General features: G+C 40.8%; 4 protein-coding genes across 9 annotated transcripts; 3 read left to right on the forward strand and 1 right to left on the reverse strand.

Annotated features, from left to right (window-relative positions):
- Positions 1–7: 7 nt before the first annotated feature.
- On the reverse strand, positions 8–3564 carry pdha1a (pyruvate dehydrogenase E1 subunit alpha 1a). The gene is made up of 11 exons (XM_077591955.1): positions 3410–3564; positions 2988–3056; positions 2757–2930; positions 2553–2679; positions 2383–2474; positions 2163–2255; positions 1947–2102; positions 1639–1710; positions 1489–1556; positions 901–1009; positions 8–819 (listed from the first exon to the last, which is right to left on the reverse strand). Exons 1-11 carry the CDS (start codon positions 3455–3457, stop codon positions 655–657), a joined length of 1173 nt encoding a protein of 390 aa, XP_077448081.1. The 5' UTR covers positions 3458–3564; the 3' UTR covers positions 8–654.
- An 872-nt stretch (positions 3565–4436) lies between these two features.
- map7d2a (MAP7 domain containing 2a) lies at positions 4437–14875 on the forward strand. 5 transcript variants are annotated; one of them, XM_077592975.1, is made up of 18 exons: positions 4437–4602; positions 4666–4855; positions 6284–6376; positions 6469–6561; positions 6631–6708; positions 7439–7602; positions 7761–7857; positions 9111–9200; positions 10064–10170; positions 10253–10365; positions 10451–10680; positions 10751–10889; positions 10962–11100; positions 11546–11650; positions 11728–11778; positions 11990–12008; positions 13157–13718; positions 13784–14873. In XM_077592975.1, the coding sequence occupies exons 2-18, from the start codon at positions 4816–4818 to the stop codon at positions 14037–14039; spliced, it is 2376 nt and encodes a 791-aa protein (XP_077449101.1). In that variant the 5' UTR covers positions 4437–4602; positions 4666–4815; the 3' UTR covers positions 14040–14873. The 5 variants fall into 5 exon arrangements, with proteins under 5 accessions (XP_077449101.1, XP_077449102.1, XP_077449100.1 ...); XM_077592976.1 differs by having other exon boundaries at positions 4484–4855; positions 6472–6561; positions 13784–14874; XM_077592974.1 differs by having other exon boundaries at positions 4485–4855.
- A 1404-nt stretch (positions 14876–16279) lies between these two features.
- On the forward strand, positions 16280–23264 carry LOC144067836 (uncharacterized). Its single transcript, XM_077591828.1, has 10 exons — positions 16280–16417; positions 17088–17158; positions 17264–17950; positions 18290–18934; positions 20653–20765; positions 20862–20952; positions 21026–21068; positions 21175–21243; positions 21313–21462; positions 21555–23264. The coding sequence occupies exons 2-9, from the start codon at positions 17118–17120 to the stop codon at positions 21427–21429; spliced, it is 1806 nt and encodes a 601-aa protein (XP_077447954.1). The 5' UTR covers positions 16280–16417; positions 17088–17117; the 3' UTR covers positions 21430–21462; positions 21555–23264.
- A 155-nt stretch (positions 23265–23419) lies between these two features.
- Positions 23420–25804, forward strand: LOC144067839 (SH3 domain-containing kinase-binding protein 1). Of its 2 annotated transcripts, XM_077591833.1 has the most exons (6): positions 24286–24310; positions 24669–24721; positions 24863–24932; positions 25034–25233; positions 25299–25362; positions 25461–25804. In XM_077591833.1, the coding sequence occupies exons 3-6, from the start codon at positions 24873–24875 to the stop codon at positions 25497–25499; spliced, it is 363 nt and encodes a 120-aa protein (XP_077447959.1). In that variant the 5' UTR covers positions 24286–24310; positions 24669–24721; positions 24863–24872; the 3' UTR covers positions 25500–25804. The 2 variants fall into 2 exon arrangements, with proteins under 2 accessions (XP_077447958.1, XP_077447959.1); XM_077591832.1 differs by lacking the exon at positions 24669–24721 and having other exon boundaries at positions 23420–24310.
- Positions 25805–25951: the final 147 nt, after the last annotated feature.

Raw genomic sequence — 25951 nt, forward strand, 5'->3', positions numbered from 1 at the left:
AACAGGATTTTAAATGTATGTATATAGTTTATTACATGATGTTCAGAAACACCACTTTCTTTTCATCATCCTTCTTTTAATGTAACAGTCAGTGGCAGACCAACATTGCAGCACACTGGATCGAAACAAGTATGGGCTTTTTTTGTTTGCTGGCAAAATACTTGTCTATTATGGAGAAAAGCCAAGATGACATGTACTTAATGAACTGCCCTTTACGGAGTGTGACATTTAAACATAATTTGTCCAAGACACTTTACAGGCAATATTTGTCTAATGCTGTTGCTATTTGAAGTCAGGGAATTACAAGTGCTTAATGTGTTTGAAAGGAAAGATAATATTTTTCTATTGCATTCATTTTTCTGGCAAATAACCAAATTATCCTATTGAATGGCTGCTTCTTGAAAGGTTGATTCCCGCAGACAATCTTAACGCATGTGCTAAAGGAAAACTGAATGTAAAACTGCATTCACTTCTTGCAAAATTAATGTAGGCAAGCGTCCTGGGTGTGTCAGAAACACACTTGTGATAAAACACGTTTCTTAGCCTTCACGTTGTGGGTCTTTTATTTAACTTTAATTAGGTGTAGTTGTGACTTAAATAGCTACAGTATGACAGGTTGCTTTAGGACAGCGGGATGAATGTAAAGAAACACAATTAACTGACAGACTTCAACTTGGTCCATGGGTTGGTTCCGCGCACCTCCAAGGGTGGATTGTTATGAAAAATGTGGTTGCACAGTTCTTCCAGTGGCGGTTCAGGGTCAGTGGTAGCAAACTGAGCAGCATCTTCAATTTCCTTCCTCACCGCGACGTCAATTTCCTACAGGTACAACGTGACAGTGTGCTTTTGAATGTTTAAGGCACAATCGAATCAGAAAAGTCTCGTGGAAGTACTTTCTACCTTGAGCTCCTCCACACTGGCCATGTTGTTACTTAGCATGCGGTCTTTCAGCAAAGAGATGGGGTCGCTCTTACTGCGCACTTCCTGGATCTCTTCACGTGTGCGGTAACTGTGAAAGCAAGTTGCATGATAATGAGGGTAAATCCTACTCACATGACTATAAACACGATGTGCATATTTTTTACAATATTTTTATACGCCTGTATTGTGTCTTTTGAGTGGGCCTGGGAATCGAACTAAAGGTAGAAAAATTCAAGAAATAACCCCACTGAAATCCAGGAAAATTTATTTTTTTAGGTGATAGCTTAAACTGTTAGTTTTTGAACATTTTTTTCAGTTTTGTGCAAATTCTTGCAAAGGCCAGCTAAATAATGTTCACGCTACTTTAGAGCCACCTGGTGCTATATTAGTGGAAGTTGGTTGAAATCATCGATGCTATTTGAGATGTTATAAATTGGTTACAGTTAAATGCACTATGTATACATGCTATAAACATGATATGATTTCAGTTATAAGTGCTTTGGCATTGTCTTGTGGCCCCTACATATATAGGAAAGTATTAATGATGCCATATGAAGAATCTATTACCTCACACCAGGATCACTCATGCTGTGACCGTGATAGCGGTACGTCTGAAGTTCCATCAAAACAGGGCCCTGGGTAAAATGTTGAGGGCAAAATTAATACATCACTAAGGAAACATCATCCCTGTTAAATTATTTAATATGTTCAACATACTTTCCCAGCTCGGCACATATCAGCTGCAAACCGAGTTGCTTCCCGAACACACAGGATATCCATTCCATCTACCTGAAACCCAAAAGATTGCATATTCAAATTAACACATTAGATTACAGGGTATTAGCATGATTGATTGGCTCTTAGTGTATTTACATTATCAAAGACATACATTTCCTACAAAACCTTGCCTTTCAAACTGATTTCAAATCATTCTTAAGTTTCTGGGATATATATGTATGATCTGTACTGTCATAAGAAAATCTAGCTGTGTGATACTTGTGAATATAAATGAGAAAAGGGGGTACCCTGAGACCAGGGATGTAATCTCCTCTCTTGAAGTAGTCCGTGCTGGCTGCTGCTCGTTCCACCGACGTGCCCATGCCATACCTGTTGTTCTCACAGATGAAAATGACGGGCAGCTTCCAAAGTGCAGCCATGTTGTACGTCTCGAAAATTTGACCCTGTGGGGAAAGAAATAATTTTGAGACTGGGGGTGAAGGGGGAATTGGAGAAAAACTTACCTGATTGGCAGCACCATCACCATAAAGACAAACACACAATTGTTTATTGCCAAGATAGTTACAGGCCAGAGCTACGCCAGCACCCAATGGAACCTGAGAGATGTCAAGACACAAATACAACCGTCTAAATTATGCTTTTCACACATAACAGGGATCATAATTTATTTTTACTGTATCTCATCAGTCACAGCATTTTCACACCATTAATTTAGTGATCTACCTGAGCTCCAACAATGCCATTTCCGCCATAGAAATGTTTAACGTACATGTGCATGGAACCACCTTTTCCCTTTGCAATACCACCTCTTCGACCTGAAAAAAAAAATCCAAACACATTAAAATATGACCATCTCAATGCTAAAAATGATACTTAGCAACCGTGGAATTTACCGGTAAGCTCAGCCATGATCTGCTTGACAGTACCTCCCCTGGTTAGAGTGTAGCCGTGGGCGCGGTAAGCCGTGATCAGGTGGTCGGACAAATTAATGGCTGCCTCGATTCCAACAGCACAGGCTTCCTGCAAAGTGAAACACAGAGCTTGAGCTTCCAAACTGGTCAAGTCAAAAACACATAGAAATTTAGAGGCCCATTTACCTGGCCGTCATACAAGTGACAGAAGCCCCTGATGATCTTTTGCTTGTACAGCTGATCGGCCTTCAGCTCCATCCGCCTCATCGTCTGCATGGTACGATAATACTGCAGACCCTCGTCGCGCGTCATCACCACCTGGGTGGCTGGACCCTCTTCCAGTTTGTGGATGTCGCATTTCTGAAGAGAAACATCTCCATTATAATCCTAAATGGCTTCGTGAGATTTGAAACTTGCCTTTATTTCGAAAGTAGCCTGAGTTGTGAAATCGCCGTATGTCCTTGCTGACACAACAACTGCAGCACCCTGGGCACAGACAGTGATCAACTTTCATGAAAGTAAAGATCTTGTATGAATACCAGACGGATCTTAACAATAACGTTAGATCAAACAATGAATGAGTGGTTCTCAATTTGTGTAACGTGCAGAAAAAAAGGACTCTTAGAGGACTCATCATTGCGACTAATATTACATTTTGCTAATCAAAACAATCCAGACTACCCGTTCAGACAGTTCAAAGCTACCATTCGGCCTTACAAGGTCAGCAGATACTCGACTGTTTTGGGTATTAAACCCTTAATGTGGGGTGAAGATCACAACAGGATTTTGCATGTAAACTTAGTGATAGAAAAACTCTCAATTTATAGCAGATAACTTACATGTTTTTGAGCAGATGTCCTCAGTACATTAGATAAAACTGACAGCATCTTTCCTGAGCTAATCTGCTACCGCCCCACTACAGTGTACGTCCTTCTGGTACAACTTCCGGCTCTGCTATATTTTTCTTCTTCTACACTTCTATTGCGTTAACCTAAAAGGTCTGCTGCCACCACTTTCCTGGTGGTGTTTTTTTATTTACTCATTTATTTTACAGTCGGTGGATTAGAATCCTACCGTGAAAAACATTTTATTTTTGGATTTATAATTAGTGAGTAGGTTGTTTGTAAGGAACATTACATTCAACTGAAACGTTCATTCCCACCATTTCATTCCCATTGACGGTGGCAGACGCCAAATCCATTTTGACTGGAAATGAATTATTCCGAATGGTTTAATGTTTTATCCATGCTCGACCTTGAAAGGCTCATTAACACTTTTGGGCAGTATTCATTAAATGTTAAATGTTTATGCTTGGTAAAAACCCTCTAGATTAAACATTATATCTTAACAAAACTGAAAAGGCATTGTTTTCCTTGATGAATTAATCCGTTATTTGCTCGTGAAGGTCTTCATAGTGCAAGGAAAGTTACATGACACCAACTTTTTTTGTGGGGGGCTATTTGATTGTTTAACAGTTTTTATTTGTAGAACATAATTTTCTTAAAATGTAAATTCATATAAAATCTATTTAAAAAAAATCTCCGACACAATAAGATTTTTTTTCAATGACACATTTCAGTAGACTGCGTCAGCCTCACAGCTCTGGGGTCCTGGGTTCAAATCCAGGTGACGTCCACCTGTGTGGAGTTTGCATGTTCTCCCCGGGTCTATGTGGGTTTTCTCGGGGTACTCCAGTTACCTCCCACATTCCAAAGACATGCATAGTAGGCTGATTGGACATTCTAAATTGCCCCTAGGTATGAGTGTGAGCGTGAATGGTTATTTGTCCCCTTGTGCCCTGTGATTGGCTAGCCACCAATTCAGGGTGTCCTGTCCCCCGCCTCCTGCCCGAAGTCAGCTGGGATAGGCTCCAGCACCCCCCGCAACCCTAGTGAGGATAAAGCGGTTCAGAAAACGAAATGAGATGAGATGAGATGAGATATTTCTGTAGATGCTTTCCAAGGGACACTCCCCCCATGGTCAATGGCGGAGTGCGTCATTCTGCCAGTGCATGTTTCCGCTGTCTTCACTGGTGTGTAAATATCCCCCCAGTATCTCTCATATCCAATATCGGAGCCTGACTCTTTTTTCATAGGCTTTGAAGTGACCTTCATCGGGACTATTTAGCTGCATGCTGAGCTGGTTTCATCCTCAGGAGGTTCGCTGATGAAAGCGGACACCCGAGCTGCATAAAGACGTCACTGCAGCTTGTTATCAACCTTCTTTTCCTTTCTCTTCGTCCACCATGGCCAACATACTAACACCATCCGACACAGTGGCAGCAGGTAAATATTTCTAACATATGAATTCTTCAATGTGATGTTTCCACGAGGTTTTATTGCATCGTCATTGTGTTGGATGCAAACAATACATGCGCGCATCATCATGCGTACCCGGGATTTATTTTCTTGGAAACATTTGCAATTTATTCCGGGAAAAAAAATGAAACCGTCGTCCTTGCGATTCCTGTAATTTGTTTTAATTTTTCTTAGTGAAGGGGTAGGCTTGTTGGATATTTAAAGGCAAAACGTAGATTTGCGTTGTTTTTATAATGACGTCATTCAGTCGTCGAAGAGCTTTGAAGGGTGTTGAGTGCATCGACATGGTTCAGCGCAGCAAGCCCATCGAGAGATTAGATGAGCTTCCTCCCACGCCAACGATGATGAGGAGGATGCTAAAAGTTTAAGTCAATGTTAGGCACCCTGAAAAAGAGAAACATCAGCAGGTCAGTTATCACATTTAAATACCCCCTCTTGTGACCCAAACAACTCCATTCTGATGTCACTCCTCATTGGAGACAGATTAGCTAGAACTGAATCTCTTCGGGTTATAGGTTAAGATATTGTAGTGATGTTATGACACCAAAAACTTGATTGAGATACTATAAAAGTACTGAATAAACAGGAAACAGTACATGCTAACTCATTGCTTTATTGCCTTTATTTATTTATCTAGAGCTGGACGATATGACAAAAAAAGTTATCACAATACAAAAAAAATATCAGTCAATATCGATAGTTATCACAATAACTACCACATCTTTTGTTTCAAATTTGAAACTTCTCATCTCATTTTCTGAACCGCTTTATCCTCATCGGGGTCACAGGGGGTGCTGGAGCCTATCCCAGCTGACTTCGGGCCAGAGGAGGGGGGACACCCTGAATCGGTGGCCAGCCAATCGCAGGGCACAAGGAGACGGACAACCATGCAGACTCACACCCATACCTAAGGGCAATTTAGAGTGTCCAATCAGCCTACCATGCATGTTTTTGGAATGTGGGAGGAAACCGGAGGAAACCCACGCAGGCCCGGGGGAACATGCAAACTACACACGGATCGACATGACCTGGATTTGAACCCAGGACCCTAGAGCTATGAGGCCGACGCGCTAACCACTCGATCCACCGGGCCGCCCACATCGTGTAATACATGTGTAAATACCATTTCTGAAGGAGTTATCAGCAAGGCTCACTTTATTACAAAGATTATGACTTGTCATTTATTGTTGACATTTTTTTGCATTATTTTTCCTGGTCTAAAAAATGGGCAATGGATCGGTATTGGGAAAACAACTTGTAAAAAAAATCAGAAGTAAACAAAATCAGCATCGGGGCATCCCTAATTTATATATTTCCACCCACAATGGTCAAGAAAGCTGCGCATTGCAACAAGTTTGGCATTATCATGAATCACATTTGATTTTTGTGCGACAGTGGAAAAGATGGCTCCTCCCACTGTCCCTCCACATCCTGAGAAGAAAAGTGGAACAAACCATTACGGTTCCCCAGCCAGAACTAAAAAAACAAGTGAGTACATAATCGTAATAAACACTGCAGCTGCTGTTGAAACAAAATTCAATGTCGCACCTCTCTTCTTTCCGTCCTCACGGCTCTATCAGCAGCTAACACTGACAAGAAGCCTGTCTTAAATGGATATGCACCACCTTCACACTTGATTGCCAACATAAGCACCAACAATGCCAGCAAACCAAGTAAATTTCACTCTTAAATCTGACGTTTTAGTTGTTTGTAATTAACCATTTTTGCCTGGTTTCCATCAGCTGTGGATGGTTTCATGAAGACAGATGACAGAATGCGTTTAGCCAAAGAAAGACGGGAGGAGAGAGACAGAAGCCTTGGTAAAAGTGTACCCATTTTCACTCACAATGTCTATATTTTTCACTCTGAAATGGCTTTAGGCTTTCTATTCTGACATTTACCCCCCCCGCTGCCTAATTGCTCTGCCAGTAGAACATTTGAACTGACCTTTTTTCTGGCTTGGTGAAAGGATGAGCTGTGTCAGAGCAATGAATGTGACCTGCACAAATAGAGTAGTCCACAGAAATGGGTCTTCTTACAGATTATTCTCATGACAGTTCACTCTCTCGCAGTCAGGGTATGAACGTTAGTAACATTAGTACAGCAAATCTTATGTGTTGCAGATTAACTACGAAGTTGTAGCTAGTGCATTAAAAAGACACAGTGTGAATTTGCTAGAAAACGTCCCATTTTAAGGGTTAAACCTTAAATATATATCCCAAACCGTGTGCCCATTGTACCATATCACAACATAACTTACAAATCATTTAGATTTCTAACAAATTCACTGAAATGCCAAAACCAATTCCGTTTATGCTGTTGATTTTCTGGGTTGGTCATACACCTTTTTAATATTTATGGCCACTATAGCAGAGGTTAAGAACCTTATACACCTAACTTTATCTCGAATTTTGAACGGTACCTTACTTTGGAAACAGGGCTACTTGGTAGCAGCTTTAAAAAGAAATTACAATTAATCTAGTAATTTGGGAAACCATTGAATACTGATTTTTCTTTCATTAATAACTTATAAACAACTTATTTTTCCAGCGGCAAGAGAGCAGGTTATCAGAGAGAAGGAACGGCGATCTCAGCTACAGTATGAACGTATGGTGGAGGAGCGCTGGAAGCGATTGGAGGAGCAGAGGCACAGGGAGGATCAGCACCGAGCGGCAGTGGAGGAAAAGCGAAGACTGCAGCTTGAGGAAGAGAGGGTCAGCAATCTAGATATTTTTTTTTTATTACAAAAAAAGCACAAAAAATATCATAATTATTTGAAGCTTTCTAAATAGTCCCACAATCAAATTCCCAATTGAAATGAAAAGGTGAAAGAATGAAATAAAAAAATAAAAAATAACTACAATGCATTTAGGAGCGTCTGGAAGCCCTGATGAGACGCTCTCTGGAGCGCAGCATAAACCTGGAGAACAGACACAAGCGCATGAACAGAGCCTATCCTGTTGGAGCAGGTGAGAATTTAATAGCCATCGAAAGTTAAACAGCTACACATTATGGTGTTTAAAATGTGTAGGCCACACACATAATCTAACGTGAGCGGTCGATTGGTCGCCGGTCTTTTGGTCGCCCGTTGTCGCGGTCGGGGCGACCAAAAGACCGCGACCAAAAGACCGCGACCAAAAGACCGACGACCAAAAGACCGGCGACAAAACAAGGTAAAACAACACGGTCTACGCATCAATAAACGCCAACAATGGCCATGAGCAGTTTCGCTGAGCCGACGTGTGAGTATATAAGAGTTTGTATGTACATGAGTTGTCCCCTTAGGAAGGTACGTCCGTCAGGGTGTTAGCAAGTTCCCCAACAAAAAACAATAAAAGTCCGGGAAATTTTGAGCTTTTCTTTAGCCTAATAATTAATAGGGCATTAAGTATGACTAAATAATAATTTGCAGTTTGTATTTAGGGAATTTGAGCAACGATTTAAAAGGTAATTATCACTTACCTTCCAGGCGACCAAAAGACCGGCGACCAATCGACTGTGTACCTAATCTAATACAAAAGAGCACAGATTCCAGCAGTAAAAAAGTTGCTAAAACTAAACATATGACCTGGATTTCCAAAATATCTAAAATTACTGTTACTGCACAAATTGCAGGCAAAGTTAGGTGAGCCTGAGAGCGGTTAGTCAAGGACAAGAAAGTCGGTAGTGTGTTTTTGTATAATATGGCTAATTAGAACACAAATCTATGGATCTTTTGTTTTGTTAACACGTTTGTAATATTTACTCAGGTTAGCCAAATTAGGCATTTGAATGAATTACATTAATCAATGCTGAGTCATATTTTTATCTAAGTACTACACGTGTTATGCATCTCTTGCATTGTATCTCTTTAGATGAGATTAAAAGATGCCTAGAAATTGAAGAAAGTGCGCCAAATTTCTAGCAAAGTTTTCTTCTTGGCCTGATTATTTCAGATGCAATGGCATGTGAAAGAAAAAAATGCATGAGCAGATTTAAGTCTTTTTTGTTGCTTTTTAAATCCCTGAGAGGCAGGAAGGTATGACTTAACTGCACTGGCATTGGTGTAGCACCAGGCTACTAAGCAATAGCCACCATAGTGTTTGTGTAACGTCATAACTTGACTCAACTTTAAAGCATGACATGTTTTGGGAATTGACTTAGTAGAGTCACATTTGGGTCTAGAATCCCGGTTGAATGAAATGTTGATAATGCTGTGTTCTCATCCACCTACTGATTTTAGGTGATACTGAGAATGCATCGCTCTCTTACTCCACTGCAATCACCCTTTCCCATGGCATTGCCTCCCCTCTTCCTGCTGTCAGCGAATCTGGTAATGTTCAGCTACCCTTATCCCTTTCCACTCCCAAATGGCTACCCCCACGCCGCAGTTATTGTTTTAAACCTACATTTTTTGCCTCTGAGTGGGATTCGAATGCACCATGAACAAAGGCAACCAATCGTTATGCCTGCATGTTGTGGTTTTCTTTAGGAATAAGATCTGTTTAAGTAGTTAAAAGCAATCTTTGAATTTTAAAGTGACAGTCTTATCTTTGTATATTCACCAGTCACAATATTAGGCACAATGATTAAATTCAATAAAGCAGTTTAGAAATATTTTTTCATCATGAAAATTGCTCTTTAAAAAAATTGTCCTGTTGTGTTGTGATTTCCACGAATCAACTAAATTATTTATGAGCAGATTTAGTTTACATTTTGGAGATTTGCACATGATAGAGAATAAAAATGCAGACACCAAAATAGAAACACTTTTTTTAAAGATTATACTTCACAATTGATGGAATGAGAGGCCATGGGGGACAGCAAGAAAACAGCCTTGAGTTTTGTTTGTTGTACTGTATCTGTTAAGGACGAAGTAGCAACATGTGTTTCACTCCCCGAGTTACACTAACAGTTTCGAATTAATGTGCGTAAAGTACACTAAAACCGGGCATTGACACATCCGTCATCACACTCATCCTAAATCTGAAGAATCTTTTCAAATTAACATAGATGCCTAACCATGCGAATTTGTTACACAATATAAAAATACCAAATTTTTCCTCTTCTAGTGCCGCTAAACACATGAATAAGCTACGCGCACGATGCGGTTGTGCCTCATCCGCCTGCTGCTTCTGAATTGATATCCATCTGCTGTTATTTAATTTTATAAGCATCCCATTTATTGTCACGCAGCGCCCTGCAGCCCTCGTAGGTCACCTTTGCGCAGCTCACGGAGCCCAGCTGAACCCTACAGAAGCCGACTCCTTGAAGGCTCTCATTCCACTCCCAACACTCCCAAGGTCAGGCAAGCCACAGTCTACCAGCCACTTCCTTATCCTCTGATAACATACAGGTTAAATGCGGATTCTTTGCTGCTCCCAGAAAGAGCGCCTGCATAGGGAAAAGAGAACTTCGTCCCCAGGTGGTGCCTTCACAAAGAAAAGATCTGATTCTCCTGCGAATATCACCAAACAGAAGACCCCGGCTACCTCCAAGTGATTCAATAATAAGTAATTGATGCTAAATGTTTGCGCAAAACTCATTTTTTATTCTGTGATTTGGATAAATGTATCACTGTAGGATGCCGTCCAAGACACGCACGGGGTCTCCCAATAACACCCACGATTCTCACGGCCCTGTCACCAAACCCTGGCTATCCAGTGATAAGAAAGGACACTGTAAGGGTGAAGTTATGGGAAAAGGAAACGCCCACAACACAGTGGACACATTCAAAGTCAGTGCATCAGAAATCCTCAAAGGTGATGCACCTGATAAAAAGGATGTTACTCACAATGAAGGGAAGAAAAGAGGTAGGCATCTGATAACGCTGTTAACTAACCCAAGATTCGCTCTTTAAGCCTTTACGCATGTGTTCAACAGAGCCATCCCCGTGCCTGCCCTCGGGGAAAGTAGCCGCCGGAATTACCAACGCAGAAGAGGCGAGTAAGCTGCTCGCGGAGCGAAGACGTCTGGCTCGGTTGCAGAAAGAACTGGAGGAAAAAAAACGGGACGAGGCAAGGTGAAATCATTGTTTGATTAAAGCCAGTGTCATTGACTTGTAAATGAAGTGCATGAGATTCCCTACCATCAGGTACAAGGAAGAACCACTGACCAGATATGCACAAGAGCAACGGCAGCGTGAAATTAAGGGTTCTGGAAAAAATGTCACAGATTTGAACAAGGCAATACAACAAGAACATAAGCATCAACATGACCTGCAGGAGAAGCAGGTACGATTATAGATATCTTACTTGGTATTTTAATATTCATTCATATATCTATGACTATTTGATATATAATATATTAAAGAACTTCTAGTTGGTACGGTACACTCGAGAAGTGAGGTCCGGGCCTGCCTGCTTTTAATTATTCATTCATGACTATATTTGTATTTAGCTTAGGTGTTTGTTCTTTTTGCTCCTAAATTGCGTATCATCTTCTCCCTGACATTTAAGAGTATTTAAAAAACTGTAAAAGAACTCCAAATTTTTTCCTCTCTAAGATCCTTGTAGTACGTCAAATTATTTTAAAATGGGGAAAAATAATTATTCAAAGAACCGAAGCTAATCTGGTTATTTACAACTAAATACATAAATTCAATGACAAAAAACAAATCATCAATAGTCCTATCTTTTATGAGTTAGTTCTGTCCTGTCTTCTACTCTATATCTTTAGAGGGAAAAGGTTATAAGGCTAGCACATGAAGATGTGCAGCGCCAGCGTCAAGATCGCGACCATCAGACACAGCAGGAAGAAGAGGAGAGGCAGCTGAGGAAGAAGGTCATTACACGAAAACCTTTTTCTTTCTGCCACGTAGAACTTGAAACACATGCTTACCTGTTGACGGAATTTTGCAGAGAATTGAGGAAATCATGAAGAGAACGAGGAAAGGCGAAACTGATGTGAAGGTACTGTAAGAGAGTTCCCTTCATACAGACGCCTTGCTGCCTTCAAACAACCGAGACGTGACAATGTTATTTTTCTTACTTTCTTTTCCATCTTTATTTAAACAATTTGTTGATTGTGTATTTATTAAATTTTATGGTGATACTTTGGTTTTGCGTCCCATTTGTCACAAATGATGATTTCTATCGTCGTTTTTCTACATTCACCCTGAAGGAGACCAGGTCACCATCAGGTTAGTAGTCTATTGCATCTGATTTAGTAGACCATACTTTTGTCTGCTTCCCCTGCTTATTTGCCCTTTTTTTATATTCCTTGCAGCTGCGTGCATGGCAGCTTTCTATTGCTCTGAGCTGGCACATTAAAAAAAAGCTCTCAAAGAGGTTTTGCTTTCCGCTTTTTTTTTTTTTTGTAAATGCAAAAACTGAAAAAGGTTTATCAATATTCCGAAAACTGGTGGGGTGGTGCATGGGTTAAGAAAAATATGGCAAAATGTATTTGTTTTTACATTTTCATTTGTAAGTGAATGATGCATGAACATTTAAAAAAATAATGCATCAAGTGAGTATAAAGCTTGGAAATTAGTGATAAGGCATTCTGTCAATATTTTTAATTTCCTTGGGTATTTGTCAAATATATGCTTTGGCTAAAACATGGGGTTGGCTTACATAGTTTATTTACATGATTAACTTCCATTGTCCTGAAATTAGCTCACATTTAAATCTACTTGGAAAATGACAATGGAATGACAATGCCATGAGAGTTAGTTATGAATAAATGCTGGGACACTCTTTTGAAGGGACAAAAATTATCAATTACATTTTTAGTGTTATTTTAAACATTTGAAGAGTCAGTTTCAGCAAAAGCAGTTTATTTATACACTTAACCCTACACAGAAATGCTGTATTTGGAGGTAATACAGATGGATATGCTATTACCTTGGGTTTGTCAAATATAACTCCTTGGGCTAAGACTAGATGGAAAATACTTATACGTACTGAAGAAGCAACTACACACTTGCTGTGGAAACTTAAGTAAATCAAAGAAGCATTCTCCCATGACCAAAATCTAACCAACTTGTGCTCATTTAAAGCTATAAAATATCAAGGAAAAGGCTGTCACTCATCCTGTCCCTGAACATGATAAACTTTAAAAAGAATTTAAAGAAGGCTTTGGGGGGGCATGTATTTGGGGAAAGGAGTAACATAATTTCTTGAAGTGGACAGTGCACACTAAGAGAAAAGCCGAGTAAAGGATGCAAAATTTGGCACCTGCCATATTTGAACACCATTTATGAGTTTAGTCTCTAGTCCGATGCAAATGATGGGCAGTGGATCGTTCAAATGGCATGAAGCCTACTATGACATTTGTTATTTTCCACAGGAGATGTAAAGATTGTTGAAAGTAAAGCTCAGGACGATGTTAAACCGGGTAGAGAGCAAGTTGAAAGCCACAGCGACGGAGGCAGTGAGAAAGAAGCATCAACGATGGTCTGTCAGACGCAGGTTGAAAACATTACTCAAGCAGTGATGCTAGCTCGCAATGTTTCCGACAAAAACCTGGATGCCAGAAAAATGATAGACATGGACAAGATGAACAAGGGTGGAATGGATGAGCCCCGACTAAAAAAAAGCGAAATGCAAGTCAACGACTACACGCAAGCAAGTGTCACTTTCAAAGATATGGACCTGTACAAAGAACCAACTATCATTGAAAGTTGTAGGGTTAATCAAAATGACCATCATGAAGCAGTCATACCAGGTAGTGAACCTATGAAAGGTCACGTGATGGCTGAGGAAAGCAAACAGAAAACGACATCCTCGGCAGAGGGAATCGATAGACTTGATTCACAGCTACCTTTGGGACTGCCACCACCACCTTCTATCTACCTGCACCCGCTGGAGGTGACGCAGCCTTATGATGGGGTTCAGTCCATGGATGTCAGGTGAGTCCCACCGACCTTCTTGATAAACTCGATCAAAAATGATCATTTTATTGCTATTATTTCAGCCCAGCTTCAAAGGAGGAATTGATATCCATACCTGAATTCTCACCTGTAAATGAAATGCCGCAATGTGGTATCGGCAACAACCGAGCCCTTGAAGACCTGATGGACTTGACGGGAAGTGTCACGTGCTCCAAAAGGACCGCTGAAGGCAACATTGGTGACTTTAACAAAAACCTGATCGAGGGGGTCGTCAGTCCCATGGCAGATTGCAAGATCATCGGGGTGTCAGCTCCCTCCAATAAGCTTAATGTCCGTTAGTCATTAGAACGTTAGTGAATCTATTTTCTCCCTCATATACACCGCATTGAGCATCAGAATGATATTCCCCTTTAATACAGTTATGGGAAAAGAGCTATATAATCTGATAGCTATTAAACTGCAACTTGCAATATTACATTTTTCTTATTGGCGACCATTCTTTTTCCGGAAGCGATAATGCAGATAAGAATTGGAAATGGGATTATCATTTGTCAACATTTTCTTAAGTTAAATTAAATAGAATTATCATTTATTTGTCTTTTTGGTCAAGTGTGATGCTGGAAATGTTGACGTTTTCGGCAAACTGAAAAGAAAATATGACTTCGGTTTTCAAGTAAAATAGTTGAATTGGTATTGACTTTAGATGGGAAATTTTCAACGTTGCCTATAAATCAATAATTGTACTTTAGAAAGCAATGCTCAAATGCACCAAGTGTTTTTTCATGATTGACCTTAAAATGCTTGCATACGCACTTTTAGTTTTTGTGCCTGAATGTACGTAGATCCAGTATAGAGATGCCTTAGAGAGATATACAGAACTACTGTGTGACACCCTAATTCTGTGCAATTAGCATTTCAGTTTCCCCCCCATCCCATACTGTGTGGTCATTGATCACTATGTGTAAATTCTGTAACGACTTAGTCACATTTTCCCAGAATAATCTACAAATGACATATGTTATCAGCAGCTTTCTTGCATATGGATTTGTGTCCTCCTCTTTAGATTAATAAACTAAATATGAAATTGGTAATTCATTATCCGCACAAAAGAAGACTCGCACAAATTCTAGCTCATGTAGAAGTACATCAACTCATTTCAAAACAAGTGACTTTGCCTTTGTCACAGATGAGTTGTGCATGATTATAAAGATAAAAATGATCCAAAACAATAAACTGTTGACGGTTGCATATTGTTTTTTATCGCTTGTGTTCAGTCATCAAGGGTTCAAACCTAGGTTCTGGTCTTCCTGTGTGGAATTTGTACACCAAACATTCATCGGTTTCCTGCATGCAAGCCAACACCGATTTATGCCCACATCCCCAACACATGTATTGTGGGTTAATTCTACACTAGCCTCAGATTTGTGTAAATATTTAACTGTGATTGCACCTTGTCAACGGCTGGTGCCACTTGTGTAAATAATTGATGGATGGAAATTACAGTAAGTGACATAATCTTTGCCATAGTAGTACACTAGTGGATCAAGTCTAGTGTTATGGTATTAGATCATTGAGAATTCCAAATTTTTCATAGGAGTGATTGGGAGTGCATTCCTCTTACATAAAGTGCACACAAATTGTGTGCTGTCAGAAGTATTGCAATAACGGGTAACACCTTATGACTAAGCTTTTCTCTAGACAGATTTAATGAACACATATATAATACAGACAGGTAGAACAGGTCATACTGCAGTTTCACCAAGCTTTTTGATTTCTCACGGGCCAAAACGTTTTAAGCTTCTTTACTACAGAGCATCAATAATGGATGATTGCCCTTAGTGATCATGAATATGTATATATTTTCCCCCCATGGGGCATGTTTTTAAAATGGATATTGTTGACAGTTAAAAGTTCACTAGTTTCTTTTTAAACCCACAAATCTGCTACCACATCTTTGATCACTTGATCAAACAAATTTCTGTACCGGCTTGAGCGGTTGGCGCGTCGGCCTCACAGCTCTGAGATCCAGGATTCAAATCCAGGTCAGTCCACCTGTGTGGAGTTTGCATGTTCTCCCTGGGCCTGTGTGGGTTTTCTCCGGGTACTCCGGTTTCCTTCCACATTCCAAAAATATGCATGATAGGCAGATTGGACACTTTAAATTTCCCCTAGGTATGAGTGTGAGTGTGAATGGCTGCCCGTCTCCTCGTGCCCTGGGATCGGCTGACCTGGAGTCAGCTGAGGTAGGCTCCAGCACCCCCCGCGACCTTAATGAGGTTAAAGCGGGTCAGGAAACGAATGAATTATTAACTTTAGTTGACACAGACATCTACACTGTAGAACAGAGTGAGAACTTCAGGCCACCAATGTGCTACGCATAATTTAACTAATATTACTACGCGTTTGTTCATCAGAACTAAAATAAAAAGTTTGCTATCAGAATTCTATAATGAAAAAATGCATAAATCCTCAATTCTCTTCTGTCCTATTGGCGTCTATTTCTAGAATCTAGTAGACCAATCACGTCTTTATTCTAGAGGAATTTATCACATCACGAACGTCATTGGCTCAGAAGGAGTCACATGACCCCGCAGGCCCGGTCAGTTAGATCTTCGTCATAGCTCAGGCGGCGATCCTATTCCCGTTTTGCTAATTTCACGTTTGACGACAGAAGAGAACATCTGAACCGGCAATATATCTTAGACGATAATAATTTGGTATGTAGATCCATATTACGTACGTTGTACGTAATGAAGTATACTACTAAAAGCGACCTTTCCATGTAGCTGGCCACGCGTCGACATTACAGGAGACATGGTTGCCATTTTGTAGCAAGTACGGTTATCTTAGCATTGAGGTAAAATTTCTCTACGCACGAACCTCCTTTGTAGTTTCTAGTTAAAACGATCTCATATTCTAAATTGTAATATATGCGCCCCGTGCTAGAAGTGACGTTTTCATTTTCCCTAGCTTATTTTATTGTCTATAATTTGTTGCGGGTCATAAACTGAATTAGGCCCACATTGAACATGCTAAGTCAATTGTACGCGAGGGGAAAACAAACTAGTAACTAAGAAGCAGAATAGTCTGTTGCCAACCGATGGCAATGGTATATGTCAGATTTGTGACAAAAAATAAATACAAACGAAATCGGTATTATTAGAAGCTGCATGTCCGTTTGAATGCCCTGAAAATAGAGCTAACTGTTGTCGAGATCAAACAGCCCAACAACTATTCTGAATTTTGGGGTTTAAATGTACATGGCGATGGTATAATCCCACAAGTGAAGAATAATGTTTTTGCACTTTTAGGCTCTTTGTTGCCTGCCTTTTCATTGCTCAATCTGTAAATATTACTGGTATATGACTTTTGTTATCCCTCCACCAGTAAACCAACTCTAGATTAATTCCAAAAAAAATGGTGCGACCACAGTTTGGACCTCCACGCATGAAGCCCAGGTATTTTAAATTGAATACTTGCACTGAGACGGGGAGTGCTATGTTATGAGAAAGTGAAGTGAGAGTTGAAATTATTTAACACCCCCTCCCCCTCTTTCCATACAGTAGATCGTATGGAGACAGACATGGAAGTGGGCCCAGAGAAGGTAATTACTCCCCTAACTCAAAAACAAGAAGAGACCCCCACTGCCACCCAGGAAAACCCAGTGGTAACTGGAGGGAGTCAAGGGGGCGAGGTCGACCCCCACCCGACAGAAAAGTTTCGCCGATGGAAGCCCACAGAGAGCCACGGTTCAATAACTGGAGGGAACACAATCAGGATTCTTATCAACCATATCCTTCTAAAATTGAAGCACATCACAGCCAGAGGAGACCCCCTCCGTCCAGACCAAACCGCTCTCCTCATGCCCAGCATCAATCATCATCCCGCAGTCCTGCTCGTGGGTCCCCAGGTCATAGGGGCCCTGCTCCTCACGGTTATTCCTCCAATCACAGGTCACCCTCCCCGAGACATTTTCGGGGGCATCCTGGCGACAGGAGGCCCGGTCCCGCACCGGCCTTTCAGGGTTCTTTCAGGGAGCCCAAAAGGCAGCTAGCTTTCCCCATCCCGGAGCAGAGGTATCGAGCCCCCCGTGGGGACATCAGTCCAAGAGAGAGGGCCTTTTTAGATGACAAGAAGCGATGGAACAACAGTGGAGCAGCGTTCTTTCATCCGCACAATGGGCAACACGGGCCGTCTGGGCCTCATCGCAACCCAAGAGAGATGCATGGAAGAGGCTCCTGTCCAGAGAGGTACAGGATGGAAGCAGCTCTTCCAGCTGGTTAAAATGATTAGAATGAAAGCTGACCCTGAACCAGACATGGCTAATAAATGCCCTTTTTTCTTTGGCCCCCTTTAAATAATTAGTGGGGGGGTCTATAAGATCTGATGTAAATGTGCTTGCATCTGCCTTTCAGAGGATTTTCTGTAATTGGTCAATGATTTATCTTTGAAATGATGCCTCCTGCTTCCGGTTTCATTTTTGTTGTGGCTTTGAGGAGGGGCTACTTTTGTAGAAAGCTCCGCCACCCACTTAACATGGCAGGAGGATCTTTTATTGTAACGATTTCTTCTGTCTGATGGATATGCAGGTGGTCATCAGAGCAAGACTCCAGAAGGCACCGTGGTCCCATGGAGACACAGGGCAGCAGACCCCACAACATGGAGAACGCAAAAGATGTCCCCCGTCAGCTCCCTTTCAGACCCCCGCCACCTTGGAAAGGAGACCCGCCGCCACCAGCGTCATCCTTCCACAGGAACCCACAGGACAGACAACTGATTGGCCCCCGCAAGAGGAGATTCTCAGACGTCAACATGTCCTCATCCAGCCCGACTCAGGATCACAGTGGCCCTAAATTCCCCAGAAGAGAGAAAATTCCGCTCCTCAGTATTCCCAGACAATTTGGTCCTAGACCTTTGTCCCTCAGAGACAAAAGTTTAATATTTAAAGGCAGACAAATGAGGTTTGGGTCTCCCGGAAGACCTAGAAATCCTCCACCCTTTAGACCCAGGCCACAGATGGGTGACATTCCGTCTCGGGGACCTCCCAGCTCTGTTCTCGCTCTAAGAAAGAAGCGTTTTCAGCCTAATCCGTTTCCCCTGAATAGGCTGCAACCCAGGGCACCGAGATCTCAGCAGTCCCCCGGCAGAGATGAAGACGATGCAAGCAGCTCCCTGCGAGAGATTAATACCAGAAAAGAAAAGGTGGAGTCTCGTCGCTCCTTGAATACACACAGGTACGGTATTTTCCTTCTTGCTTGATGATTTGGGAGGTTTGATCGTGAAGCCACATGTGAGAAATGAAGAAGACACGATGCATAAAATTCCGCGGCAAAGTCCCTTTCCCCCCCTCGCTGTCTACGTTCTGGGTTTTCCCGTAAAGAGGTGGCGTCTTTGCTCCCGTACCGTGAAAACGGTTTTTCAAGTCTGCTACAAAAAGCTTCTCAGCGCTCCTGAAGCACTTCCAAGTTCTGTCCGTTCTCCCGAGCATGAAACGGTTGGCCTCGTGTCGTAAAGTGCTCATCGGCCTCTTGAATCACACACAGAGACGTGGAAGAAAGACACGTGTCTTATTCAAATAAAAACCACGAAAACAAGCCATGTTTAAAAGCTATTTAAAAAGACCAGCTCGCCAGCTTCAATGCTGTGGATGATGCTGAGATGACTTAAAAGAAGTGAAGAAGACTTTGTGGCTAAAGAATGGACGTACTGCTGAAATGTTAAATGACCTCTCTACAACAATTGAACACGAGCATAGCCAGTTCTCCGTCACACTTGCCCATCCAGACAAAAATGGGGATTGGAAGAGGAAAATAACATTTTGTCTGCAGAATGGCTTGATATTTGAAGGGTAAAAAATCTGGAGAAGCGAAAGACACTGATGACCACTGCTCATACTCTTACTACAAGCGCAGAAGTCTTCGCTGCATCCACTAGAGCTCCGTTTTTTTTTTTCATGAGAGCTGCGCTATGTTCACGTTGGTGGTCAAAATAGCTTTCTGTGCATACAAGATGGCAATAGAACGAAGACCGCCACTATTTTAGAGCTTAAATCCACAGTGATGTGGCCATTTCACTTGTGAAAGGAAAGAATTCTGCAAGACTAACCACTGTTCCAAAGACGGGACAAAGGTCACTTGACAACAAAACTGCTTTACCCAGTGTCATCAAATCAAAAGCTACATAGCTAAAGACTGAAATGTCATCCTTCCGTCCTAACGCCGTAGCTGCTACCGCTGATGGGAGTCCCATTATTCCACCTTGTCATCTTAACAATATGAGCAGATCTGGGCCAAATAATGGCGCGTTCTCGTACTTCGAGTCCATCCTCTTTCTACTATCATGAACCCAAGCTTTTCTAAAAGCCTAGGAAGGAAAAGATCTCTACCAATGTCATGTGCATTTGATGTCTTCCCAATAAAAGGAGAGGAATATGCTCCTCAGAAAAAGAAAGCCAGCATGTGCTAATGGGAGAATGATCTCCCAATACCTAAAGTACAGCTGGAAGTCGGACCACTGCTCTCTAAACGTAAAGAACCCTTCAAAACCCCACTCCCCGTTTGAATTCAGATGATAAAATAGACCCAAGTGGTGGTACCAGCGTGAAGCAAAAACATCCCCGAGATGCAACAAGTCCTTCCTCACCGACCCCTCCAAAATACGGATAGGTGGATTGAAGATTTTTTGACGCAATGTTTTACGATAACAACCCAACCGACCGCTTTAATGATCACTGCTTAACTGAAGAAAAAACTCGGGTTGATTGCCAGTGCAATTATAGGAGTACAAGAGCATGGACGTTCCATGGTTTTGTAAGTACCACCGTGTGACACTTGGTTTTACATGCTATATTTCTTTCTACAAACCTGTGCAGTTCATGACTGATTTCACGTGTTTGACAGGTCATCAATTTGTTGCACGTGACTTGATTTAACCACAGTTTTTCCCTCTTCAGATCGTCTCCCATCGAGAAACGCGACCTTGTCGTTGTTTCTCACTGGGCAGCCGGCCCGAGCACATCTAAGGAGGATTCTCCTACCGAAGACCATAACCTAAAGTCAAAAACAGGTAACACATATTTTCATTCAAGTCATATTTGGCGAATTGTAATGGGAGTGATGTTTTTTTCTTCCAATGATGAAACTTTTTGTCGTTTCTGTTCAGACTCTTCTCTGAGCAACAGATCAGGAAGAGTTGACTCGAGGTTGCAATCACCTGACAGAAAACGAGGATATTTGGAGAGAAGAACATTCAGGTAAATATAGGTGGTATTGAAATAAAAATATGTTGGGAGTGTTCTTTTTTTAATTGGAGTATTTATTTTTCAGGCCGGTAAATCTAATGCCAGACAGACGACCCGTACCCATGCAAGTGAGTGAGGATTTTTCATTGAGCACTGTTCAAAACCGGTGATCATTTCAATTTTTATCTGTACGGTGTTGCAGTGTGGAAATTGATTGTTTTCACTATTTCACAGAGGCCCAAATTTCCTGGCCCGAGGAGGTCAGCCCCCGAGCTCTCCGGAAATTTTAGGCGGCCACTTATGGTATGCTAAAGTCGTAAGATGAAATCAAATCCTTTCATTTTGCTAACTATTTACATTTTTTTTACTAAGGAGAACCTGGTGCCTCGCAATTTCACTAACCAGAAACCTGTGTTCCGAAAAAGTCACAGTATAATGTCCAAGTACCGCAACATGAGAGTGATGAAACAGCGTGCCCCTTACAACTGAGGAGCCAACCAACCATGCTGATGACCACCTCAGGTTTGTAGGTTATTACCATCAGTAGCTGCCTTTGTGAGAAGTCAATTTGAGGGAATTTTAAGAAAGTTCAGTGATACATTTTTATATTTTAGGTGCTGAAACTAGAGACACTGGAAAAAGTCACTAAGAAGTTGCATCAGGAATGCATTTTGCTTATTTAACAAAACCTTGTACAATAGAATGTTTTTTCTTTTTCCTGTGTACGATTTTTGAGTCACCTCATTATTTTAATAGTGACATGTGAAATCGAATGTTTTGGATTACACCGTGACCGGACATTTCGTCGACGTCGCCTAACCTTAACCACTATTAAAGAAGACAAAGGAAATTCACATATTCTTTATTGAAGAAAATAAAACAGCAAAAACTCGCTCGACAACACAAACACATTAACATTTGGGCATGTGCGTACTAAATGGGCTCGTCTCTAAACACACTACGCACGAAATTGTTCCTATGTTAAATGGTTCCTACGTTGAGCGCTCCATTTTTAAAATAAAAGGCAAATAAAATTATTTTGTTAAAAATTGTATTAAAAAGAAGACAAAGGAAATTCACATATTCTTTGTCTTTTTTTTTTGCTTGGTATTCCCATAGGTATCGTGTATGCAGACTAGATTTCCGATGCGTGTTGTGAGGCAACGTAGCTAGATTTCGTCGCTTGTTGGCCATTTTAAGCCCATTCGCTCCTATTAATAGTCAATAGAATTTGTTCTCTGGAAGGACAATAGATAGCTCTATTTAAAATCAAACGTGTGCGTCTATATCAAAGTCAGAGATGCAGTAATTTTGGCATACTTAATAACAAATATCAGCATCCAGTCAGAATCGTAGCCACATCAATTCACGATTAAAAACCAAACAGTTAATAGTAATTTAGTGGAGTTACTCAGTGCCCCCCGAGGAACCATTTCGTGCGTAGTGTGTTTAGAGACGAGGCCATTTAGTACGCACACGCCCAAATGTTAATGTGTTTGTGTTGTTGAGCGAGTTTTTGCTGTTTTATTTTCTTTAATAAAGAGTATGTGAATTTCCTTTTGTCTTTAATAGTGATTAAGGTTAGGCGAACTGTCCGGCGACGAATTGTCCGTTCGACGAACCGTCCGTCGACGAAATGTCCGGGTACTGGATTACACAGTGGGTTTTTTTGTATTGTACAATTGTACAAAATTGGGGTTTATTCCAAAAAAAAAACAACCAACACCTTGTAAAAAAGACGCTTGCTTATGTTGGCTCTTGTAAATAAATAGTCACCAAAAATTCAGTTTGTAGTTTCCGTTCAGAATCAATCTTTTCTGTGCCATCACATTTTATCTCGACTTTTATTCACAGGGAAAATTTCAGTTTAATGCAGGATTTACTCCTTTATGTTGGACGCCAATTTCAATAGGCCTGGGTATTGAGGCTCGAAACATTGTTACATTATCCCATATGGCAAAAGCATATTGCAGTGCTCATTGCAATATATTGGGCAATGCTGGACAAACTTTTTTGTTGCTTACAGCTGAATAAAAACAATAATTCTATTTTTTCATGCTAATGCAAACTACAGTTGCTTGAAAATTTGTCAAAACATACACATATAGTGCTTTTTCTGACAGTTGGTGTAATAAACTTGTGTTTATTGTCTTCCTCATGGCAATGCAGTGTTTAGTATCCGTTCTTTGGATATTTTCGCAATATATTGTTTTGTATTGCAATATGCATCTTTTGTCACTTTATATCACAATGTACTGGTTATATAACCTAGCTCTCAATTTCAATCATTTTTGACATTTAAAATAAAATTCGTCAAAGCACAAGATCAGGTTGCCTGTATGATTTCAGCACTTGGGATTTTTTTATTATTTTTTTGCATTATTTAAATAGATCAATAGTGCGAAACATTTTCATTTTCTTTATCGGTTAACTTCACTAGGGTTGCCGGGGTGCTCGAGCCTATCCCAGCCAACTGTATCCAGCAGAAGTGGGACACTCCATATTGGTCGCCAGGCAATCGCAGGGCACAACGACACAAACAACCGTTCATGTTCACAATCATACCTAGTGTTCAAACAGCCTAACATGCATGTTTTGGGGATGTGGGACGAAACTGGAATACCTGGAGGTAAACCACTCAGGCACAGGGAGAACATGCAGTCTCCACACAGGAAGGTCAGAATCCACCGTTGATAGAACCGGTACTCGGACGTTTGGTCGCCGGACGTTTGACAACATGACAGAGAGTTTACTGTTGAAACCAGCTCTCAAAATTATTCATGAGAGTTTAATATCTAAATATCTACTGTTGAAACCAGCTCTCAAAATTATATTCACCTGGGCGACCAAACGTCCGGCGTCCGGGCGACCAAACGACCGGGCGACCAAACATCCGGCGACCAAACGTCCGGTCACGGATAGAACCTCCATCTCAGAACAGAGTCAGACGTACCAACCACTTTTCTGCCGAGATCGAAACAATTATTCATTTTCTAAATTGCCCTTAGGTATGAGTGTGAGCGTGAATGTCTCATGCCCTGCGATTGGCTGATGACCAATTCAGGGGGTCATCTGAGATAGGCTCTGGCACCCCCCTACTAGTGAGGAAAAATCAGTTCAGAAAATGAATGAATAAAATTAACAACCAAATGAAGTATGACTTTCTTGCCCTTCCTAAAAGCACTTGCCCTTCAATCTCTTATCACCCCGCACTCTTGCTTAGTAATATTAGTCAGCTGGGTGGCACCCTGTGCTAAACATAGCCCCCCAATGCTGTGCTCCTCACCAAAACACTGAGCAGGATACAATGGCTGGTGTTTAGTTACCACAGATGCGGCTGTATTTCACTGGGGGAGGGTTGCTGAGCACGGTAAGTGTGTGTACTTGATGTGCATAGTTAATAGCAATCTTGTGGGTTTAGTGTCTACTAATGAATGACAGCCATTACATCTTGCTTGTATTGAATATAAACGTTAGGCATGCAGTTGATATTAATACTAAACTAATGTGAACAGGAATAAAATCTTGAGTAGACAAAAATTGTAGATTTGGTTTAGTATGTTGCTATAGTCATCTTCATAGTCATGAGTAGTAATCTACAGCAAACCACAACTACCAGATCTTCATTTTAATTAGAATTAAAATGTGCCTCTATTTGTGACCTTGTCCGGTGTACATAGGATAAGATATGAGAGTATGTCTTAAGAATGTTCGTGTGTCTGTTTTAGGCTTCAGTATATATTTAACCTGACACATAAACAGCAAAAAAAGTTTCTAAAAGGTACTGCACACTAAATAATAAACTACCCAACTTCTCTTTTTCATTGCCTAAAAATTTAGAAAATTTTCTTCTTTAAACAATATGGACATGTGATACTGATTCAAATGATGTAATTTGTATACAATATTTGGTATTTTCAAGTGTACTATTGATGGAACAAGAAAAAAACAAGAGTTTTCACTCTTTAATGCGGAATGGTGGGTCTCTACCTGTAAGTATTGATATATTTATAAAAGTCAGACAATAATGGCTAGTGCAGGATAATGAGGAATTTGACTAATTGGTGTTTTGTCTGTATATTCTCCTTGAAAGGTAGCTGAACCCAGACATGATCTCCCACATTCATCGGCATCCCTCTCCCCGCTTCTTCCTAAAGCTCTCTCAGCTGTTCTGCACGCCAGGCAGACCATGCCTGAATCCATCGGAGCTTCTGCAGAACCCACACTGGAGCGACTGCAGTCTGAGCTGAGGGAACTGAAAGAGGAGTTCCAACAGATGAAAAGTCAACACAAGTAAAGCGTTTGAGAATGATCGTAAATTCTGACACAATTTTCACAGACACTTTCTTATGTTACAGCAAAGAAATCAAACTTCTGATGAGTGAGCTCGACGAAGAGAAGAGAATTCGTTTGACCTTACAGGTAGAAAAAAAACCAATCGTTTAGTTTGTTTTGTTTAAGACTGCATTGGCTCTTCATTCAGTTGCCTACATTATTTTTGTTTTATTTTTATTTTATAGATGGAGCTACAACGAATGAAGAAGCACATGTCAAAATGACAACAATGTTTATTCTGATTGTACTCCGTTGCAGTGAAAAATACACTGCAACATTCACAGAACTGTTGCCAACATTTTGTCACACTTGTGTAGTAAAATACCACCAAGAGCTGTTAGCGCGTGCAGTTCAATTCCACTGCAAAATATTTGATTTAAAAAGTATGTGTTGTTACATGAATACCTTCCTGATAAGATGTATCAGCTATCGTTGAGTAAAGGATTAGTTTTCTATACAGAACTGCTTATTTAAAAACATGTTCACAGGTTGTATAATTTATGTATGATAATATTATATATATAGAGAGAGGTAGCATGAATGAATGAACTTGTGCCATATAAGTATTTATTATACCATGTTTCATCTACTTTTTCATTTTAGTTAAGTTTTTAAAAAACAAATACCGTATTTTCACGACTATAAGGCGCACCGCATTATAAGGCGCACCCTCAAT

Source organism: Stigmatopora argus, chromosome 22 (genome assembly GCF_051989625.1).
Source record: "Stigmatopora argus isolate UIUO_Sarg chromosome 22, RoL_Sarg_1.0, whole genome shotgun sequence".
Classification (NCBI taxonomy): Eukaryota; Metazoa; Chordata; class Actinopteri; order Syngnathiformes; family Syngnathidae; genus Stigmatopora; species Stigmatopora argus.

Coding starts and splice junctions, on each gene's coding strand:
- LOC144067839 (XM_077591832.1), top strand. CDS start 24,873: ATGGAACAAGAAAAAAACAAGAGTTTTCACTCTTTAATGCGGAATGGT. Junction 25,234..25,298: donor CAGATGAAAAGTCAACACAA/GTAAAGCGTTTG, acceptor CTTATGTTACAG/CAAAGAAATCAAACTTCTGA. Junction 25,363..25,460: donor GAATTCGTTTGACCTTACAG/GTAGAAAAAAAA, acceptor TTTATTTTATAG/ATGGAGCTACAACGAATGAA.
- map7d2a (XM_077592975.1), top strand. CDS start 4,816: ATGGCCAACATACTAACACCATCCGACACAGTGGCAGCAG. Junction 11,651..11,727: donor AGAGGCAGCTGAGGAAGAAG/GTCATTACACGA, acceptor GGAATTTTGCAG/AGAATTGAGGAAATCATGAA. Junction 13,719..13,783: donor GTTCAGTCCATGGATGTCAG/GTGAGTCCCACC, acceptor CTATTATTTCAG/CCCAGCTTCAAAGGAGGAAT.
- LOC144067836 (XM_077591828.1), top strand. CDS start 17,118: ATGGTGCGACCACAGTTTGGACCTCCACGCATGAAGCCCAG. Junction 18,935..20,652: donor CGCTCCTTGAATACACACAG/GTACGGTATTTT, acceptor TTCCCTCTTCAG/ATCGTCTCCCATCGAGAAAC. Junction 21,244..21,312: donor ATTTTAGGCGGCCACTTATG/GTATGCTAAAGT, acceptor TTTTTTACTAAG/GAGAACCTGGTGCCTCGCAA.
- pdha1a (XM_077591955.1), bottom strand. CDS start 3,457: ATGCTGTCAGTTTTATCTAATGTACTGAGGACATCTGCTCAAAAACAT. Junction 2,680..2,756: donor GTCACTTGTATGACGGCCAG/GTAAATGGGCCT, acceptor TTCACTTTGCAG/GAAGCCTGTGCTGTTGGAAT. Junction 2,103..2,162: donor GTGATGGTGCTGCCAATCAG/GTAAGTTTTTCT, acceptor CTTTCCCCACAG/GGTCAAATTTTCGAGACGTA.